Raw genomic sequence first — 19,036 nt, forward strand, 5'->3', positions numbered from 1 at the left:
TTTATTATAATAGATGTGTTTCTATTGTTATGAAGTATTGCTTTTTATATCTTGTCACAGATCTGATGTAGGGGTTCTTCTGAAACATTTCATGACATGATAAATAAAATTGTTTTGGCGATTAAAACAAGTGCCAATGTAGTAGCAGATATCCTTAGAGGCTTTTAATGTAATGTGAGATAATATTCTTTCTAAATTTATTATTGTGAACATGAAGAGCAAAAGACTTTTCCCTCCATGGTCATCAATCGATAGGTCTGTCTGAGTGTAAGAAAACCGGGTACCAGACACAGCTAAGCTCTTCAACATGGTATTTAAAATTGTAGACAACTGCAGCCAAATTTCCACATTTTGAATGAAATGATTCACACTGGCTATAAACTACTTTCATTCGAAGTCACAATTGGTTTTGTATGAGCTGAAGACACATCCTTGCGTAATCTGGGGGGGGGGGGGGGGGGGTTTACAGAGAATTTTTAACAGTGGTCTGAAGAAAAACGGGATATTGAAAAATAGTTTCACGAGCAAGGCTTGAAGAGTACTCAGAGTTTTTAAAAACTCATAGCAGAAAGGTAACTGTTGTAGAGCCACTCCCTGTCATTCATAGAAATAAAGACCATGTGGAACAAACAATGTGGTAATATTTCCAACAGAATTGGCAAATGTGTGATCTCTAAAGATACACTCTGACTTTTTATGTCCCAAAGAATAATGATCAAAAATTTAGACTGCAACACAGGACAGTTGTGTCCTAAGGGATATATAGTATGACCTGTGATGACTGTAATCCTAAATCAGACTGGAAGAAATTTTGGAACCTGCTTCAGAGAACACATCAACAATTCCACCTGAAAGTCTTTTCTATACTGTGTTACATATTTTTAACTAGTTTAGCACATGTACAGATGCCCCAACTTTTCACGCTACCTGTAGTGATTGCTTTGTTTCCATCGCTTCTGATGCCAGATACATCTATATCTACATACATACTCCGCAAGCTACCGCACAGTGATTGATGGATGGTGCCCTGTTCCAAGCACAAATAGAATGAGGGAAAAGCAACTGTCTATTGGCTCCATATGAGCCCTAATTTCTTGTATCTTATTTTCATCATCCTTATGCAAAATGTATGTTGGTGGCAGTAGAATCATTTTGCAGTTGACTTCAAAGGTCAATTCTCTAAATTTTGTCAATAGTGTTCCTCAGAAAGAGCATTGCCTTCCCTTCAGAGATTCCCATTTGAGTTTCCAAACCATGTCTGTGTCACTTGCATGTTGTTTGAACCTGCAAGAATCAAATCTCGCAGTCTGCCTCAGAATTGCTTCAATGTCTTCCATTAATCTGATCTGTTACAGACCCCAAACACTGGAACAGTACTCAAGAATAGGTCCACTGCTGTCCTACATGCAATCTCCTTTACAAATGTACCACACTTTCCCAAAATTCTTACAATAAACCATAGTCAGCCATTTCTCTTCCCTACTATAATCCTCACATACTCATTCCATTTCATATTGCTGTGCAACATTATGACCAGATACTTAAATGACGTGACTGTGCCAACTAAAGCTGTATTTGAGCATATCAGGTTTGTTTTTCCTCATCTGCATTAACTTAGATGTTTCTACATTTAGAGCTAGTTGCCATTCATCACACTAACCAGTAGTTTTGTCTAAGTCATCTTGAATCCTCCAACAGTCACTCAACTTCAGCACCTTCCCACACAGCTACAGGGCCATCAGCAAACAACTGCAGGTTGTTGCCCACTCTGTCCACCAGACCATTTATCTAAATAGAAAATAGTAGCGGTCCTTTCACACTTCCCTGGGCAGTCCTGATGATACTCTTGTCTCCGATTAACACTCGCCATCGAGTAAACAGCCTGTAAACATCTTAGTCATTGCAGAGCAGTCAGTACTGCCATGCCCACTGCCACTCAACTACCTTTCTGCTCACGTTGTTGGGGTAGAACATTGAAATTGTTTATCTGCATTACTAGTCTACAGCTTTCTTTATCCCACATGGCATTTATCCAAGTTTTATTTCTATAGGTTCTACTATTCCACCTGAAGGTGTTTCTTCAGTTGATGTGAAATCGGCCTTGACTTTGAATAAAAGTATTTTACAGCAAGTGGGGATCACTTCATTCTAAGTTCTTCATTTGTATGATTGTAATGTTGACACTGTATGTTATGTTTAATTATGTTAATATTATTTTTAGGAAGGAACACTGTAATTTATCAGAGATCTAAAAGGAAGTTATCATCCATAATTTAGGTAGGAAAGCAAGCAATACTCCCTCATTCTTAACTGGTATCTCTTTGACAGAGTTGAGCAAGGTTACACAGTCGTAAGAAGCTAGACCTGTATTTGGGAAGAAGGTAGGTCAGATCCTCTTCTGGCCATCTAGATCTAGATTTAAATTTTTCCATGATTCCCTTTGATTGGTTAAGGTGAAAGCCCAGTTGGTTCCTTTGTAAAGGCACATCCAGTTTCCTTCCCCGTCCCTCCCCAGTCCAAGTTCGTACTCAGTCTCTAATGACATTGTCTCATTAATGAGACACTAAACCATAACCATCCTTCCTTTTTTGATATTGTTATAAATTCCGTGTTTGTTGTTGTTGTGGTCTTCAGTCCTGAGACTGATTTGATGCAGCTCTCCATGCTACTTTATCCTGTGAAAGCTTCATCATCTCCGAGTACCAATTGCAACCTACATCCTTCTGAATCTGCTTAGTGTATTCATCTCTTGGTCTCCCTCTACGATTTTTACTCTCCACACTGCCCTCCAATACTAAACTGGTGATCCCTTGATGCCTCAGAACATGTCCTACCAACCGATCCCTTCTTCTAGTCAAGTTTTGCCACAAACTCCTCTTCTCCCCAATTCTATTCAATACCTCCTCATTAGTTATCTAGTCTACCCATCTAATCTTCAGCATTTTTCTGTAGCACCATATTTCAAAAGCTTCTGTTCTCTTCTTGTCCAAACTATTAATCGTCCATGTTTCACTTCCATACATGGCTACACTCCATACAAATACTTTCAGAAACGACTTCCTGCATACATGGCTACACTCCATACAAATACTTTCAGAAACGACTTCCTGATACTTAAATCTATACTCGATGTTAACAAATTTCTCTTCTTCAAGAATGCTTTCCTTGCCATTGCCAGTCTACATTTGATATCCTCTCTACTTTGACCATCATCAGTTATTTTGCTCCCCAAATAGCAAAACTCCTTTACTACTTTAAGTGTCTCATTTCCTAATCTAATTCCCTCAGCATCACCCGACTTAATTCGGCTACATTCCATTATTCTCGTTTTGCTTTTGTTGATGTTCATCTTATATCTTCGTTTCAAGACACTGTCCATTCTGTTCAACTGCTCTTCCAAGTCTCTTGCTGTTTCTGGCAGAATTACAATGTCATTGGCGAACCTCAAAGTTTTTATTTCTTCTCCATGGATTTTAATTCCTACACCGAATTTTTCTTGTTTCCTTTACTGCTTGCTCAGTATACAGATTTAATAACATCGGGGAGAAGCTACAACCCTGTCTCACTCCCTTTCCAACCACTGCTTCCCTTTCATGTCCCTTGACTGCCATCTGGTTTCTGTACAAATTGTAAATTGTAAATCCTCTTCCATTTCCATAATATTGTCCTCTATTACATCACCCTTGTATAGACTTGTATATACTCCTTCCACCTTTCTGCTTTCCCTTCTTTGCGTAGAACTGGGTTTCCATCTAAGCTCTTGATATTCATGCAAGTGGTTCTCTTTTCTCCAAAGGTCTCTTTAAATTTCCTGTAGGCAGTATCTGTCTTACCCCTGGTGAGATATGCCTCTACATCCTTACATTTGTCCTCTAGCCATCCCTGCTTAACCATTTTGCACTTCCTGTCTATCACATTTTTGAGACGTTTGTATTCCTCTGGTTTAGTCAGTTTATCCAGGTCCCATTTCCTTAAATTCCTACCATTTTGCAGTTTCTTCAGTTTTAATCTTCAGTTCTTAACCAATAGATTGTGGTTAGAGTCCACATCTGCCCCTGGAAATGTCTTAGAATATAAAACCTGGTTCCTAAATCTCTGTCTTACCATTATATAATCTATCTGATACCTTCTAGTGTCTCCAGGCTTCTTCCATGTATACGACCCTCTTTCATGATTCTTGAACCAAGTGTTAGCTATGATTAAGTTATGTTCTGTGCAAAATTCTACCAGGCAGCTTCCTCTTTCATTTCTTACCCTCAATCCATATTCACCTACTACGTTTCCTTCTCTTCCTTTTCCTACTGTCGAATTCCAGTCACCCATGACTATTAAATTTTCGTCTCCCTTCACTATCTGAATAATTTTTTTGTCTCATCATACATTTCATCAATTTCTTCGTCATCTGCAGAGCTAGTTGGCATATAAACTTGTACTACTTTAGTTGGCATGCCTTTCGTGTCCGTCTTGGCCACAATAATGTGTTCATTATGCTGTTTGTAGTAGCTTACCTGCACTCCTATTTTTTTTATTCATTACCAAACCTACTCCTGCATTACCCCTATTTGATTTTGTATTTATAACCCTGTAATCACCTGACCAAAAGTCTTGTTCCTCCTGCCACCGAACTTCACTAATTCCCACTGTATCTAACTTTAACCTATCCATTTCCCTTTTTAAATTTTTTAACCTACCTGCCCGATTAAGGGATCTGACATTCCACACTCCGACCCGTAGAACGCCTCTTTCTCCTGATAACAATGCCCTCTTGAGTAGTTCCCGCCTGGAGATCTGAATGGGGGACTATTTTACCTCCAGGATATTTTACCCAAGAGGACGCCATCATCATTTAACAGTACAGTAAAGCTGCATGACTTCGGGAAAAATTACGGCTGTAGTTTCCCCTTGCTTTCAGCTGTTCACAGTACCAGCACAGCAAGGCCGTTTTGGTTAGTGTTACAAGGCCAGATCAGTCAATCATCCAAACTGTTGCCCCTGCAACTACTGAAAAGGGTGCTGCCCCTCTTCATGAACCACACGTTTGTCTGGCCTCTCAACAGATTACCATCCGTTGTGGTTGCACCTACGGTATGGCTATGTGTATCGCTTAGCCACGCAAGTCTCCCCACCAACGGCAAGGTCCATGGTTCATGGGGGAGGATGAACAGATATGGAATGGATAAATTCCGTATCTGTTATATATAGTGAAACAGAACTATATTTCTCGAAAGAAGACTTGAAAAGTCTTATCTTGTCTTGAAACAAATAAAGTTGATACTAAAGAATTAATTATTTTCGCAAAAATCTCATGTGAAACCAATCTGCAGTGGGAAGAGTGCAATAAGTAATAAGGCATCAATAAAATCTTCTCAGTTTACAGGCCACGTCACTTCAAATAAAACATTCAAGCTTTTGTTAGCTGCCTCAACTGTTGTCATTGGGAATTAAAATCTGACTCCTGGGACTGGAAAAGTGTCCTGATCATATAGATGTAGTGGCAGCATCTGTAACCTTCCAGAGAAGGACAGAGTGACACATGCGCAGAAGGTGAGTTGGGCAGTTCATAGCAGCTCCATACCACCATGGGACCAAATGTCACGTGATGGCTTGAGGAGCCAGCACCATGTTTGAGACTGTTGCTCCTGCATCCTTACAAGTGTCAAGCCCACGTCTTTGCTTTCACTGTTTGCTTTCTGCCTAAAGCCTGCCCCCATTACATGTGTTAAAATCATTGTTATTTATTCGAATTTCATCTGCTTCTTTGATAACAGCATTTAAGTATGGTAGTATCTTAGCCACAACTCTCATCTTTTTTAAATTTTATTGTATCCCCTTCTGCTAGACAGTGTTCAGCCATGGCCAACTTTCCCTTTGTTTGATATGTTGTGAATGTTATGCACAACCGTCAACAACAGTGGAACATGTTACCAAAATTTATTTTCTAATTGTTGCAATTTATTATGTAGTTCATAATTTAATGTGTCACATATTTTATCTATGGAGCCAGTGGCTCCTTCTTCTGGCAGAAGTGTTGAAGGGGAAGGAAGAGGAATGGAGGAAAAGGACTGGCGAAGTTTAGGAAATGGGGAGAATCACGGAAAAGTCACATAGGACTCCATGTCAGGGGAGACTTACGAAATGGGATGAGAAGGAAAGATTGATGGTTGGGGATTGCACTGGATGAGATTTGAAAACCCGAGAGCTTAAAGGTGGAAGATGGATAATAAGGAAGAGTTAATGAGAGTGGAAAGTTAAGTACATTATATATGCTAGAGGCAGGGGGTGGGGAAAAATAGACAGGTCAGAAAATAAAACATATAGGAAACTGAAAGTGTGTGAAGAAAGGAATAGTTTTTAAGAAGAAATGCTGGGTCCAAAGAAATTAACATAAATTAAGAGCAGATGGGTGGTGAGAACCAAGGACATGCTGTAAAGCCAGTTCTCACCCGCAGCATTCTGAGAAACTGGTGACGGGGAAGAATCCAGGTGGCATATGTGGTGAAACAGGCACAGAGGTCTTCCCCCTGACACCATTTTCTCAGAGCTTTGCAGGTGGAAACTGGTATTACAACATGTCCTTGGTTCTTGCCACCCACGTGGCCTCAATTTACGTTGATTGTACGTACATGTTTGTGTAGCGTGTGTGTGTGTGTGTGTGTGTGTGTGTGTGTGTGTGTGTGTGTGTGTGAGAGAGAGAGAGAGAGAGAGAGAGAGAGAGAGAGAGAGAGAGAGAGAGAGGGAGAGAGAGAGAGAGAGAGAGAGATCATCATCATCCATCATCATCATCATCATCAGTTGTTTATGCACAGTTTGAAGTCCCTCAGAATAAGCTTTATTGGATTACTCAAATATCAGAACTTATTGGTCGAGCTATTACAAAGTTGGAAGAAGATGCCACATTAATTTGAGACACTTGACCAGTCTCTGTAAAATTGGGTTAACAGATCAACTAATGTTGTGAACAAGATATCATTCTTGAGCATAAAATTATGGGAGAAAATTGCTGAATTGTTGCACCAAGTATTTGTTTAATTTGCTGTTTACACAGCATTCAGTGGGAGGTTCAAGCTGCTGGATGTTTCAGTAGCTAGATGTTTCAGTAGCTTCTAATGTACAGGCAGTAATTGTTGACATGTTCTGTCTCAATATTAGCTGCGTGAAACATTTTTGGGAAGGGGGGGGGGGGTATTTTAGTCTACACATCAGATACGTAATTAAATAATATACTTTTCTTGCCTACCTGATGTTGCTCAAGTGGAAACTAAGGGTGTTGCTGCTCACCAAAACCTGGAGCACCATATTATGCAATTGGATCAAAACCATTGAAGCATTCTTCTTGTACTGCTTATTTGACAAATTCAACTTGAAATCATCATTTGCTGGATCTGACCTCCTGGAGAAGTGAATAGTTTCATGTATCAATAACAACATACCAGTCACATTCAATTTGCGACATATATACCAAGTTATAGCGAGTAGTGTGAATAAAGAATGAGTATGCTGTGCATTCTGGAAACAGTACTCATCACATGTGACTTATTGTGGCATGCAGTAAAATGGCATTAATACAATAATTGGGTCATTCCATGTCAATTCAACCAATTTGAGAAAATGTTCCAGCTGATAGTGTCAGATTTGGCTGAAATTTAGCACACCAATGCTACCAAGTGTGGAACACTCATGTACAAAATTTTAAGTTCTCCAGCCAGTTAGTTCCAGAATTACGGATTGTTAAAGAAGGTGGCGTGACCCGGAAATTGCAACCCGCATCTGGCAATCTATCTTCAGACCCAACTTCAGGTCTTAATAACTTTGGAACTATTCTGCACAGTCCAGTGAAATTTTTACAACCCAGTAACATCCATTTAGAGAACACACTCTATGAATCAAAACACCAACAACATATTTGTGAGGGAAAATAAAAAATTCCAAAATGTGATTTAAAAAATGTGATACGTTAAAATGTACATATTGTAGGTGTCTCTATGCCAAATATAATTCACTCAAAAAGGGTATAAATTTTTTTGTGGCAAGCTTAATGTGGCCTAAACACACACAGAAGTCATCTTGCCCATATCAGTCACACAGACAGAGTTACATGCACACGAAAGTACAAAAATTTGAAAAATTAACTGAAAAACATGTATTTTCTAAGTATGGTAGCACAAAAGGGACAAGTGATATCCAAGCCAAATTTCAAACACTGCATAAATAGACCATAATACAATATGCGGCAAAATTTCAACTCATTATTTGCAAGGCCTTTGTGTACAATAAAAGTTGACAGAGATGTATTTGGTTACGTTTCTTTTAACACAATTTAGTAATAGCGATGATACAGACAGCTTGTTTCAGATAAAGCTGCAGCAATTGTTGGGAACCATTAGGCAACAGAAAGTTAAACAATGGTAGTTTTCAGGGACAGACTGAGTCATTGTTAGGCGGGAACAACAAAGGAAACAAGCGATAATTATAGGTTACTCATGTTTTTAAGATTCTAGTTCAGACTGGTCAGTACTGTTGTGGAAAGTCAGTATGGAGGGAGAAGAGTGTACTAGTGGTGCTTTTGTTCAAACAAGTTGCAGTATTGGTAGAGCACAAGCATCTGATTGTCATAAAAGAACATATGGAACAAAATGTGGCATTTGCTTTGTACTGTATGATCTGGATGAATCGGACCAAGATTTGTTGCTATGGAGATCCGGGATACACCCTGTGAGCACAAGAAGTACAGTTCCAGGAAACTTTGGTGTTTGTTATCATCATATGAAAGTGTTTCTGGATAAGCATTCTTTCCTACAAAGAAGTTGTTTTGATCCATTTCGGATTCATAAGAAGACAGTGAAGTGTAGCCTCAGAGAAATTGATATAAAATAAGTATTGAAAGTGAATCAGTGCATGGGACTTAACATGAAACCAGGACAAAAGTTATGTTCCAGGTGGGTTACACTGCTAAAAAATGAAGAATATTCTGATAATTTACATGACAGTGACGAAGAGTATCAGCCACCTACAACCATAGTGGATGAGCAATTAAATACTTCAATGACTACTCTTGGTTTGTCTCCCATGAAGACACACAAAGTTGGGAAAAGAGACAGGCCCAGCTTTGGTAGAAGAAAACTACAAGAAGTTCAGATGGAATTAAAACACAAAATAGCTGACACACTAATGGTGGAAGAAGAAGAACTATCTGTTCCAAAGGAACAGAAGTCATTCCAGAAATGCTCTGATTTGGACAAAATTGTGCATGATTTGAAAGAAAAATGTGCCATATCCATACACCAGAAAAAAGTAGCTATTCTTACCCTTGCACCTTCCAGCTGGTCTGTTGACTACACTGCAAAGGAATTCAATGTTTCTACATATATGGTAAAGCAATCTAGGAAAATAAAAACAACCTAAGGAGTGCTTCCACAACTTCAGCAGGCTCAGGGTAAGCAATTGAGTTCAGATATAAAGGTACTAGTGTCAGAGTTTTATGAAAATAATAACTACAGCCAAATAATGCCTGGAAAAAAAGACTATGTAACGGTGAAAATGGGAAATGTACATGTACAGATGCAAAAACGACTGTTGCTATGCAACATATCAGAACTATATGTAGAATTCAAGGAAAAGTATCCCAGTACCAAAGTATGTTTATCATCTTTTTTCAATCTTCAGCCAAAATGGGTTGTGCCTGTAAGTGCATGGGGCACACACAATGTTTGTGTATGTGAGACCCATCAAAAAGCTGAGCTGATGTTTGCTGCTATAAAGGATTCTGGTCTGGATTACAAAGGTGCAATGAAGCTGCTAGTGTGTGACATCAGTTCCTACCAATGCATGATACACAGGTGTGAAAAGTGTCCTGGTAAGGCAAATCTTGCAGAACACATGAATAACAAACTTTATGGTGAACTCCTTATGGATGACAATGAACTTGTTTCTTATAAACAATGGAGACACATGGATCGCACAAGTCTTGAAACAAAGCAAAGTACAGTGGAAGATTTTGTTGAAGTATGTTGTCAAAAAATGGACAAACTGACCACACACAGCTTCACAGCAACAGCACAATTGGCTTGTCTCCAGTAAGGATAATTTGAAACAAGATGAAATTATAGTAATACTAGACTTTTCTGAAAATTATACATTTATAGTTCAAGATGCCATCCAAGGATATCATTGGGACAACCGTCAACCAACTCTCCAGCCATTTGCGACTTACTATAGAGGTGAATCAGGTGATGTGTCTGTCGTGAACCTGTGCGTTTTTAGTGACTGTTTAATTCCTGATGCCATTGCAGTTCATGCCCACATTTGCACTGTCATGGCATATGTGTTTAATTCCTGATGCCATTGCAGTTCATGCTCACATTTGCACTGTCGTGGCATATGTGAAAAACAAGCTGCCTCACATACATTTTGCAAAATACTTCAGTGATGGGGCAGTTAGTCAGTACAAAAACTGTTAAAAGCCCAAAAATTTGTGCATGAATTACCATGATTTTCAGATTCGCGCACAATGGAATTTTTTCGCAACAAGTCATGGTAAAAATGTATGTGATAGTATTGGTGCTACCATTAAGCGCATGGCACCACGAGCTAGTCAGCAACACCCTACAGAAGGTCAAACTAACACCTCTTCAGTTATTTACCTGGGTACAGAAAAATAGCTCTGGCATACAATAATTCTATGTTTCGAAAGATGAGGTGAAATCAGTCAAAGAGTTGCTAAAAAGCATACTAGAACATGTTAAAACTGTTGCAGGCACAAGGAGCCATCATCCCTTCTCTCCAGTGGACTCTGACAATGTTCAGATGAGCAGACTGTCCAGTTATAACTATAGGCTCATGCACAACATGTGTCTTCACAGTGTGTCTGACTCAGGATTCAGAAGCAAAAGCAGCAACATACAACCAGGTTGCTATGTTATTGCTGTTTATGATGACAAATGGTTCTTAGGATGTGTTGCAGAGTGCTGTGAAGCAGAAGGTGATGTATTTGTGAACTTCATGGCACCAGTGGGACCAGCAAGATCATTTCATTGGCCACGTTTGGCAGACAGGTGTTGGATTCCTTTTGAACATATTCTTATGACAGTTCCAGTTCCTACCACAGTGTCAGGAAGACAGTACAATTTGCCACTCATTGTACAGAGTACAGTAGCTAAAGTGTGGGAGAACTTCTGTTCAAAGCACAATCAACTGGTTTTTAGCAGTTAAGGTGCAGTAAATATTAATGATAGGTTGTGTTAATCTGTCTATATGTTGTTGCTTAGTGATTAAACAGTTGTGGGAGAGGATAAGAAGAGGCAGAACAGTTTACGATATGTTTTTACAAAATTGTGTTGTGGAACAATGGCCACATTAGTCACCAAATAAATCTGTCAGCTTCCATTGTACACAAATGTCTTGCAATAATATGCTGAAATTTTGATATATATATATATATATATATATATATATATATATATATCATTATGGTCTACTTATGCAGTGTGTGAAATTTGGCTTGGATACCACTTGTCCCTTTTGTGCTACCACACTTAGAAAATACATGTTTTTCAGTTAATTTTTCAAATTTTTGTATTTTCGTGTGCATGTAACTCTGTTTTTGTGACTGATATGGGCAAGATGACTTCTGTGTGTGTTTAGGCCACATTAAGCTTACCACAAAAAAATTTATACCCTTTTTGAGTGAATTATATTTGGCATAGAGGGCACCTACAATATGTACCTTTAACATATTACATTTTTTTAATCACATTTTGGAATTTTTTATTTTCCCCTCAGAAATGTGTTGTTGGTGTTTTGATTCATAGAGTGTGTTCACTAAATGGATGTTACTGGGTTGTAAAAATTTCACTGAACTGTGTGGAATAGTTCCAAAGTTATTTAGACTTGAAGTTGGGTCTGAAGATAGATTGCCAGATGCGGGTTGCAATGTCTGGGTCACACCACCTTCTTTCACAAGTCATAATTCTGGAACTAATTGGCAGGGGAAACTAATACTTTGTACACGAGTTTTCCACACATGGTAGAATTAGTGTACTGAATTTCAGTCAAATCTGAGACTGTGAGCTGGAGCCCCTGGTTGAACTGACGTGGAATGACCCAATTGTGTTCTGTATCCACATACTTCTTCATGAGTATTGAGGCACCCGTGACAGCCAGAGAAATTTTGGTCCAATTGCTCATTCTACCACGTGATTTTCAGCAATATATTAGACTAATAGTATCTAACAGTGCCTGAAGTGCATTGGAATTTGTTAACAGTCATCACCTACCTTGATTTGCAGCTGTTCTCTAGCAGTTACTGGATTTTTGGTGGAAATCATAAACGTTGTTGAGCACGTGGCTAACACTAAATTGCAACAACTCGCTGCCTCATCAGATATGGTACTTAATCACCAAATATTCTTAGCAGCATAGCAGATATAATTTTTGTGTGGGTCATTGTCATTCATATCATTAGTTGAATATGAATTATATGTGGTCAACTAGAGATGGGACACCAATCTTTTCCAGAAACCAATTTGCCAGAGCAGTTAGTGAAGGCTACATTTTAGGGATGCATCCGAGACCTCTTTATTTTTTCGTCTTTTTTGTGTAATGGAGTTGAATTAAATGTGATTTCTAATACATGAGAGCTGTAGATGTACACAAATTGAAGTACTGAACTAAAAGTTTTGCTTTTTAGACATGAGAAGTCGTGTGAAGTGGCAGCTAAAGATAGCTGTAACAAGTGTATTCAAAGAAGTAAACTTTGTGCCATATGTCTCTGGTCTCTAGAATTGTTACGATAAAAAAAAAAAAAAAAAAAAAAATGAAATAAAAAAAATTCTTTAAAAAAAAGTGAAAGATTATGGGGTTTGAACACTCCATTGTACCATTAAGATTCACTGTGATTCTGTTTTTTGTCGCTTCCATGTTACTGAAAGAAAAAGTTAATCTGGAAAATATTGCATTGCCAAATTGTTGTTACAATTAAAAGAGAATGAGCAAAGTTTCCCATAAACAGTCAGAATGTTATAACCCAACCTCATTGAAGTTGTACAGGTAGTCCATTATACTTAATCCTCTGTTGTTATAAAAAAGAGAGGGTATGAGGGAAGGAGATAAGGCCCACTGAGGACAGAGCACCTTTGTGGTTATTTTTAAAATGCCTGAAGTGAACTGTTTAAATAGGTACTCTCTCTCTCTCTCTGTCTCTCTCTCTCTCTCTCTCTCTCTCTCTCTCTCTCTCTCTCTCTCTCTCTCTCTCTCTCTTTCTAAAAAGGAATGATAGAGTTGATGGTGAACACTAGTCACTGGTGAGAGACCTTTAGTTGTTACATTGATTAGAACTTTATTATGTTGCCTTTCTTTCCAAACAGAAGAATGTACTTTTTGGTGCTTATTTTCTAATATATACTTACGGATTTACAGCTACACAGATTCACACAGGAACGATTTGTCCAGCAGGAAAAGGTACACAAAACTACAAATTTAGGATCAGGAGAGTTGAATGAAATTCTCTCACAGTTTGCGAAACCTAGATCGGGCAGAGGCTGGGAACTGCTGCGACCATATGACAATGATTTTATTACAAGGTTTGTACTACCTTTATTAAGTATTTTAGTGTGGAATTATCATAGAAGTTCTTTGCATTTTACTCTTCATTTAACTTTATATTTACTGCGGTATCGTACAACTTATTGGCCCAATTCTGTCAAATTAATATGTTTTAGTAAATGACAACAGAAACAAAGGTTGTGGAAATGAAAAGATGGAACTCTGGCAGCGTCTCTGTTTAAACTTGTCAAGCTTCATAATAAATATTGTGTATTTTCCTTCATCTTAAGGTATCCAGATGTCTTACAAAGACAGCAGATGATGTGGGAAGCCAAACAAAAGCAGCTTCAGGAGAGCTTTTCATTGCCCTCTACTCCAGCAACAGGACGCACTCGCCGGCAGTCGACGAGAGATTCAGACTCTGATGGGAGACCAGTTCTGTCATCACATTCTCGCCATCGACCATCAGGTGATTCTGATGCAGAAATTACGACTACTCCAAATAACCGACGAAAGTCGCACAAAGATTCTGACAGTGATAGTGGTGCAGAACGACCAAACCACAAAATTGCTCGTTCATTTGCAGGGGTTAAAGTGAAAGTAGAGCCTTTAGAATCGTGACCCATGTTTTGTTTTGACTGCTTTTGAGTTGCAGATTTATTTACTGTACTAAATATATGATGTAAATGACAGAATAGCTGATGTGACTGTTGTGACAGTGATTATAATTAATTTGCTTAATTGAAGTTGTTCAAAAGGACATGTGATTTTTGTATTTGGAACAACCCATCCAGAGAAGTGAGAGAGAAGTGTGTAAGCAGCAAGTGCTGCTGTAGATGTGGTACTTCATCAAATATTGCAGAAAACTATTTGTGTGAGGCAGTTGAAAGTGATATATTTATGTGATTGTTATTGTTGTGTTCAGATTAGTGCTGTCATTTTGTGAAATATGTAATTTTTAATTTATTTTGTGGTACAATAATTTTTAAGTGAATTGATGTGCTGTTGACCATAATGGAAGCTGCTTAACTGTATGAGCTTCATATGTATTATACTTTCAGGTGTGGATGGCGTAACCCATTTTGTTTGTAAAAAATAGTCCCTGCATGAATTTCAGATTTTTTTTTTTTTTCTGCCATATGAGTGAATAATTTTGTGGGAAAATAGACATTGTAATATTTTCCCAGTGTACATAACAGTGTGTGTTGTGGTGTACAGCTGTGAAACAGTGCTTATGTTTCAATTCTATAAATGAAATTGATGTACAGTTACCTGTATTAGTGACAGATATCATAACTTCTATTTCAAAATTACTCAGTGGCAAGATGTGACGTAATTGGCAGCCCTACCCATTATAAATCTGTCAAAACATTTACACAATAAAAATATTGTTTATCTTGGTCTTTGTCTTCTTCTGCAGTAAATGTATGTTAATTGGTTCTCAAATTTTCAAAATATATGTGAAGCACATACAGTAAGAGATTTATTGTGCCCCTCTCATTTCTCTTATTTGTTTACTGAAAAGGTGGTTTGTCTCCTTGCATCTTTTACAAGCCTTTATACTTTGTTTGACATTAATTTTCATTATTTATGTAATTATTTCACACTTGAAATTTTAAATGAGCTGATGTCAACGGTCTGAAATTGATAACATTACACAGCAGAGGTAACATAAGTTATAGGAAGTATCTGTGTAGTTGACGTAGACATCCGACAGTGAACAGGGTTTAGAAAATATGTGTGTGGTAGTACAGGTCAGACTGTTCCAAGTCAAATGCCCGCCCATGGACACAGGTAGGCAGGGGTGTGCAAACAGCTCATGTACAGGCAGTCAGGCACTTGTGCCATAGTGTAAAGGATCCTACTGCACTAAGTGCATCCAGGCAGGGGTGACCAAGCAGTTCACGCATGTGCAGAATATGTGCAATAGCGACTCCTGGCGAATAGCCCATGCCAGCTGCACCTATTTTTTTCATATTTTTGTAAATATGTAGTTATATACAGATGACTAGCAGTTACAGCAAGAGAATTTGAAAAGTAGAGACATGTTGGAATGAAGAACATATAATTTCAAATTTGATAAGTAATGTAAACAGTTACAAAAGACTGGAATTGTAAATAGTAGTAGCATTTTTATTGTAAGTTCACTGCTAAATAGAAGCTGTATTTATGTGAAATGCTGATCTTAGATGAGCTGCAGTCATGTCACATGATGGTGTTTTGAAATGTGACTTGGAAAATTTGTAAAGTAGTTTCAGCTGCTATTAATACAACAAAGTCAAAAGGATCTGTTTCAGGTATTTGCGTTCTACACAAAATCCCTGAGAAAATATATACAACTTCTTCCGTAAATAATATCTTACCTCAGTATATTAGAAATTTCCCCTGCTTTATGTTGCATGTTGTCTATGTCAGTTGAAAAAATTTTAAATCCATTAACTTCTTTTTAAATCCTTATTCCATTTGACTGCATAGAATGAAACAACTACAACATGTGTAGGGTCAAAGAACATGCCTTAAAAGATGTTCCAAGCAAGCTTCTCAATGATATTGCACAAGTATCCATAAATTATTAAAAAATCTCAAAAACATGCAATAACTCAGTGAAAATGTTAAAACAATTGACAAGAAAGTCTGCTACTGTTACAACAGTTCACTGTCTGTAACTGCCTCCTGCCAACCAACACTACTGCAATCCAATTGTGTCACTGTACATGGCAGACAACTCCGGCAAGGGCCAGGAAATTGGAATAAGAGAGCTTTGATGGTTGTGAATTAGCAAGAGACTTTTATAGGATGACTACATTAAAGCCGCCCAAAGAAGTGAGCTCTAAACTTTGTGACAACATGTGAGGCCTGTCTCTAATTGACTGAAAGTGATTAACTCGGTGAACACTCACACCCCTAAGGATAAGAAAATCCTTATCCAGTTTTACTTTGTCTGCCCTCAAAAAATTATTAATTATTACATATGAGAATGTTGTGATGAAACTGTTTTTTCATTTGAACATTAGAATATTCCTTTCAAGACTCAATATGTTTTTATCCAAATTTCAGAGAATGTGGAAGTAACTAAGATGGATTACTAGAAAATTTGACAACATAGGTTTTTTTGAAAATTCGTGTTGCACAAAATTGGCTCATCTTGTATTAGCACACATCAGAATCTTTCTTTCGGTACTGATTGTAGTTGATAACATCTATATCTTTTGATTATGGTCTACTCACTAACATCTATATCTTTTGATTATGGTCTACTCACTTTGACACTTAATGAATTTTATTGTGAAGATCATAAGCAGAGGCTGTACAAACATGCAACCATGTATGGGATTTCTGATTTTCTCTCTTCATAAACTAATAATATTGAAACAAATTGAAGCTGATGAAACTATGAACTATGTATCTGAAACAAGGGAAGTGACACAGTTCAGAAGTTATGACTGATATAGCATTGTTAACAATTTTGGAGGAAGAAGCCAGCCACACTGCTAGTGATTTTGATTCTGGAAGTTCAGTAGAGGTAACTAACAACTTTAACACCTCCTGCATAAAAAATATTATTCCGATCTCCCCTCTCCTCCTTTTTACATAAGTTAGAAGCCAAATTGAATCTGTGCCTAGAAACAATGCTATTCATTATTTGAAGAGAAGCATGTACTGGCCAATCACTACCTTGATGAAATTGTCATTCAGACAGCCATAATATGTAGTTATTATTGCATCCAGATACAGAGGAAAAGTTGTATGTTTCATTACGGGAAGCCACTACTCAGGATAAACTGCTGGTGTTATAACTATTGTGACAATCAGAATATATTCAACTGAACTGAATTCAGAGCTTCTGGAAAAAATAACATTTATTTTATGTAGGTGTACTTGCAAACAACATGGGCTTACATCATTTGCTGTTACTATTACAAAAATTACACTCTGACCAGAGTTGTCTTGGTGGAGAAGTAGATCCAGTGAACATACTATGCACATTTAAGCATATTGTAAATAACTTCAGTTCATAATGTTTTATGTGTTATACAGATTGTGAATTTTCATTTGATAAATCCTGGAAATTGTATCTGCGCCGTGTTATGTGTGTAGAGACGAACATGCACAAACACTAGGCTGAATCGAAAAAAGAAAGAAAAAGGAACTCTAAAGAGAACTGGCACTTGTACTAAGCTGTTATACCTAGTAAAACTTTTTACTGCAAAAATAATTCTCTTATGTGTGTGATAGTGAACATGTTAATAGCAGTAGAAGTACCTACCAGAGCAAAAGGTGTAACATCTTTTAACTTAGCAATATACTGTGTCTGATTCTTCCTGAAAACTGTGTTTTGTTGCATATTGTTTGTTGCTGTGCACTCATCAGTGTTCAGCAATGAAAGTATGTCACAAAAGGGAAGTTCTCAAGTCACTCCCACACATTCAACACATGCCAGTAGTCACCTAGTATAATATGAAAATTCCCCCGTTACTCCAGTCACATACTGGTAACCCACCACCTCAATGAAACTTCCAGTGTGCAGACTGGGACCAGTTTAAAAAGGGAGCTGTTGATGTCATTCAGTGCAGCCCCCAACCGATTATAGTAGATTTGTGGCTGCTGTAAAATCTAATGCCAACTGAATGGATACAAGATGGTGACAAATTGTACTCAACGTATCAGCAAATTCCCAAGTGACATGATAGTTGAATATCAATTGAAGGCTTCTAATAAAAATAGAAGAGATAAATGGCACAGGACCGCAGCTGGACTGGATTTCATGTGTCTCAGTTGTCAAGCCTGGAATCTTGATACTCATCCACATATATCTGCTAAAAAGTACACCACAGTGATGACTTGGATCATTACAATAGAGATATAAAAAAATAATAAATTAGGAAGATATCAGGCAATGTGTGGAACTATTCGAAGAACATTGAGAATAGCATGGACTGATACAGAACAACTTCACTGAGGCCTGAGCATGCTGAAGACTAATAAAACTATCATTGCTAGTTTTGATGAAGCGTATTCAGAGTTCCTTAAACCTGTAGGCACCTGAAGGAAACAATGCATTCTAGAATTCCTTAATGAAATCTTGCCAACTGGGAAACTACCTAAAACATTTAAGAAACTCAAGTAACCATACTTTTGGAACCAGGAATGTGGAGGTACATACATAATTTAACTACACATGGAGCAGTACTGCATGGTTGCTTTGCCCCAGCTGTCGCATATTGGAGGCAAGGGCTTCAGCATTTTTGGAAAAGTATATCTTTGCTCCACATAGAGTGTATTAGTTCTAGTGGACAACTGTAATTTGATATTGGTGAGAAATGCATGCTCAGTGATCTGGTACTATCCACTGTACTTTGTGAATAAAAAGTCACCTGGACCAGAGGGCATAAATACAGAACTCATAAGAAATGAAGTGTTTTTACTCAAACTCTACCTCCTTCACCTATGAAACACCTGCTACCTTACAATGGGGATCCCTGATATATGGTTAACA

General features: G+C 37.8%; 1 protein-coding gene across 2 annotated transcripts in view; it reads left to right on the forward strand.

The window, feature by feature from the left end:
- The window catches only part of LOC124594754 (DNA-directed RNA polymerase III subunit RPC5), a 114,827-nt gene extending 99,814 nt beyond the window's left edge, over positions 1–15,013 (forward strand). For both annotated transcript variants that reach the window (XM_047133138.1, XM_047133139.1), the window contains 2 exons: positions 13,414–13,577; positions 13,830–15,013. In XM_047133138.1, coding sequence (XP_046989094.1) covers positions 13,414–13,577; positions 13,830–14,160 — 495 coding nt within the window. In that variant the 3' untranslated portion in view covers positions 14,161–15,013. The remainder of the gene's footprint in view (positions 1–13,413; positions 13,578–13,829) is intronic.
- The last annotated feature ends 4,023 nt before the right edge of the window (positions 15,014–19,036 follow it).

This window comes from Schistocerca americana, chromosome 2 (assembly GCF_021461395.2).
Source record: "Schistocerca americana isolate TAMUIC-IGC-003095 chromosome 2, iqSchAmer2.1, whole genome shotgun sequence".
Taxonomy (NCBI): Eukaryota; Metazoa; Arthropoda; class Insecta; order Orthoptera; family Acrididae; genus Schistocerca; species Schistocerca americana.